This window comes from Ascidia mentula, chromosome 4 (assembly GCF_947561715.1).
Source record: "Ascidia mentula chromosome 4, kaAscMent1.1, whole genome shotgun sequence".
In the NCBI taxonomy this organism is placed as follows: domain Eukaryota; kingdom Metazoa; phylum Chordata; class Ascidiacea; order Phlebobranchia; family Ascidiidae; genus Ascidia; species Ascidia mentula.
This window is the reverse complement of record NC_138569.1, coordinates 15,160,984-15,164,251: the sequence shown is the minus strand read 5'-3', so window position 1 is coordinate 15,164,251 and position 3,268 is coordinate 15,160,984. Positions and strand designations below refer to the sequence as shown.

Sequence of the window (3,268 nt, the reverse complement as noted above, 5' to 3'; positions counted from 1 at the left end):
TGTTGTTTCGTAAAGTGTAATAAGGTTGAAAAAATTAAACAGTAAAAAAGAGGGAAAAACGAGAACTGCACGATGAACGGTCGCACAAAAATGACAACAAACGATAAGAACGAACATAATAAATTATTGAAACAAATATGCCTGAGTGCAGTTCAGCTCAAACGCGCCCGGCTTGCGCTGTTCGCGGCTCGTCGCGCTGAAATAATTTATGCAAAAAGACACCTGGCTTCACCAAACGTTTAACAAGCCGCGTCGCACAAACGGTGCAGTGGGCCACACAGCCGCCAGCATATATTAACACAAGAACATGACAAAAATGAGGTCCTGTAAGGACACTCGAACAACTGGCAGCTTGAAGCATGAAGCAGCGGCGGCCGTGGGGCTTACAGCACCGATGGTGCACGCAGCTCGAAGGCAAACGGATAACGCACGCATATAAGAAGCAGTCGGGACAAGTACAGAACAAAACGAAGTGTTCGTCACGCCTTTCCTCTCGCGTTCGTCGGCCGTGAACTTTGACAAACAAGAAATAACTTAAGGGGTAAAAAACACAGACAGAAACCGTAGTCGCGCAATTTACAAACGAAGCTATTTGCACCAAGAGCGGAAAAGGCAGGGCGCGGTGCCCTGTTGCTAGCACAGCATGGTTTGTTGTGTTTGGTTTTTTGTACAATGAAGGCGATTTTGCTTGTCTAGTGACGTTTTTGTACAAATTACCACGATTCAAAGTTGAACGGGCAACGTGATTATATACAAAATATGCGATAATAGATACAGCTTTCAAGCGTCGCTTGTCGGGAAAGTCAGCTACAACAAATGACCAAAGGCACATTGTGGGAATCCGAGGTGGACAAATAGGCAACTCTTGATTTGGGTTTGAAAGCCACCGTGCTGTGCAGCCCCGTACGCGAATAAATAAGTAAGTGTTTTTCCTGTTTGGTCTGGAAAGAGCCGCGTTGGCAGGGTTTACACCTTATTCCGATTGCGAAATGCACCTGAAAATTGGCAGGCGCTGCGGCGAGGGGTTAATCATGCCACCGCTTTGCGGAGAACCTGATTCAGATTCGCGGTCTGAATCGGGGGGCGTCGGTGGCTCAAAAACAGCATCCTCATTGGACATGTCCATGTATTGCGCTCCCTGCAAAACATCAAACCTCGTCAGCGGCGGTGTAGCCTGGCGATTTTCCACGTCAAAGGCCCCGAACGTTTTGGTCGGGGCACTTGGAATTTCCATAGGCGACATCGGAGCCTTGGCGAAACTGAAGGCCGAGCGCGAGGTTGTCATAGGCGACACCGGCGAAAGCAATGGCTCAGCTGGACCAAAGAAGCCGGGCGGCGTGCCTAGTGGGCTGGTATTGACTTTGTTGTTCGTCGGATACGGGAAGGCGTTGTTGATTTGATTGATATTGCGCTGTTGAGAGAGCAGCTGGAGGTTGCTCGGTCGTTTCTGCTGCAGAACGCTGTTGATTGAGACTGGCACAGACACTTGCTGGTTCTGCACCCCCAATCCGGTCATGGAATTCTGCCGCGGTACAGCGGGCGCGTCGTCGGTGTTATGAATGAAGTGGCACCTTGGCCCGTACATGCACAGGCCACTGGTGTGGTAGGTACGGCAAAGTTCGGTCTTGTACTTGGGATGTCGAACCATGTGCCGAAGCTCGTGCTTGCCATGCGCGAACTGGCATTTGTCGCCATACTTGCACCGTCCGTTCTCTTCGTAAGGACGGCAAAGTTCAGTCTTGTAGCGGCTCGTGGTCTGAGCCTGCTGCTGTTGCTGGTCGCAACTCAGGTTGGATCCTTCGCTGTACGCACGGCTGCGGAAACGCTCTTCGGCTACGGTCTCAAGTAATCCATTGCCGGCGAGTGCGTTGCCAGAATCGCCGAACGTGGGCGCCATGTTGTTTCCCAAGGTTTTTGCGATGGCTGCGCCGAATACTGACGAGGAATGGCGGCGGGACAGCGCTGCGTGGTTGGCAAATCCAACGGTGAATGCGGTGTTGGAAGTCAGCTCAGGCTTTTCAAAACTTCGTTGTAAATCGGGAAAGCCGTTGCGAAAAGTCTGCAAACAATGTTTAAAATGGTAAAACAATGCAGTTACTCTTTACTATCCAAGCACTGCAAGCAGCTATCAGCCTTTCACGACTGCTTGTTACGCAACAAGAGCCTAACAAATGAAGTTACAACACAATGCGCAACATGTTACAAGCCTTTGCTTTAATTGAGCAATAACTAAAATGAAACCATTAACATTTGTGTAAAACGAAGCAGTTGGACCTCTAATCTTAAAGCCATTTATGCGTCATGCAGTGCAATCGCCTTTTACAATGGCAGTCCAGCATTTTATGAAGGGGCCTTAGCAATTAGGTCGACAGAAACAAATACAGTTCGTCACTAACTATTGCACAACTGGGGCAATAAAATTACGAGAACCATTAAGGCACAAGAGACAGTGGCTATTGATTCCGCGTGTCCGCCTGTGAACTGACTCAACAGTATGATTTAAGGCCCATGCGCCAACTACAACTACTAGTCGCTTTGGTGCGAAAGCCCAAGTCGGCTGTCAGATATTGTGCAGCCCTGCTTCGTTATGTCCAGCCGGGTTGCACAGTACCGCCAAAAACTTACCGCATAGTCTGACGGGAAGTCGTTGAATCCAATGGCAGATGAAACCAGGGTGGATGACATCGTTTCACAGTTTTCGATCACTAGTAATCACGTACACGCCTGGAATGTAGCTCACAAAACAGCTCTTTATTTCCCACCTAGACCACGATAACCGTCTTCGACGTAAGCACTGCGTTATGATGGGCTTCCATGCGCGAGTTGCCTTTTTATGCTACTCGGCCTGTAAAGGAAATAAGAGTTCTCGCGAAGAGTAGAGCGGGAAAAAATGGCAACGTCGAAGAGAAAAAAGAAACAAGATGAGAGAACAGAGAAAAGAGAGGTCTGCCGTGGGGGGTGGGCAGCGGGAAAAACAATATCGCTTTTGTTTATTTCTCCGCAGTGCCGCCAAAGAAATGAATTGATGAGGGAAAATGTGTCAAAATGAAATAAAAACTGGCCCATCGTAGAGGACGCATATTCTTTTTTAATGTTTCCTCAACTGTCATATTACCAATATTTTTCAGAATTTCGCAATCTGCACTGAAAGTTCAATATGGCAAACCTTAGTTACGATGTAATTGCACCACAGTAAGACACCCAATGACGACACGACAATTAATTCACCAACTTTTCTAAATTTAATTTGCACGTGATTAACAAACCA

General features: G+C 47.9%; 1 protein-coding gene across 1 annotated transcript; it reads right to left on the bottom strand.

Annotated features, from left to right (window-relative positions):
* LOC145897305 (uncharacterized) lies at positions 1–2,820 on the bottom strand. Its single transcript, XM_082985537.1, has 2 exons — positions 2,626–2,820; positions 1–2,059 (listed from the first exon to the last, which is right to left on the bottom strand). Exons 1-2 carry the CDS (start codon positions 2,683–2,685, stop codon positions 974–976), a joined length of 1,146 nt encoding a protein of 381 aa, XP_082841663.1. The 5' UTR covers positions 2,686–2,820; the 3' UTR covers positions 1–973.
* Positions 2,821–3,268: the final 448 nt, after the last annotated feature.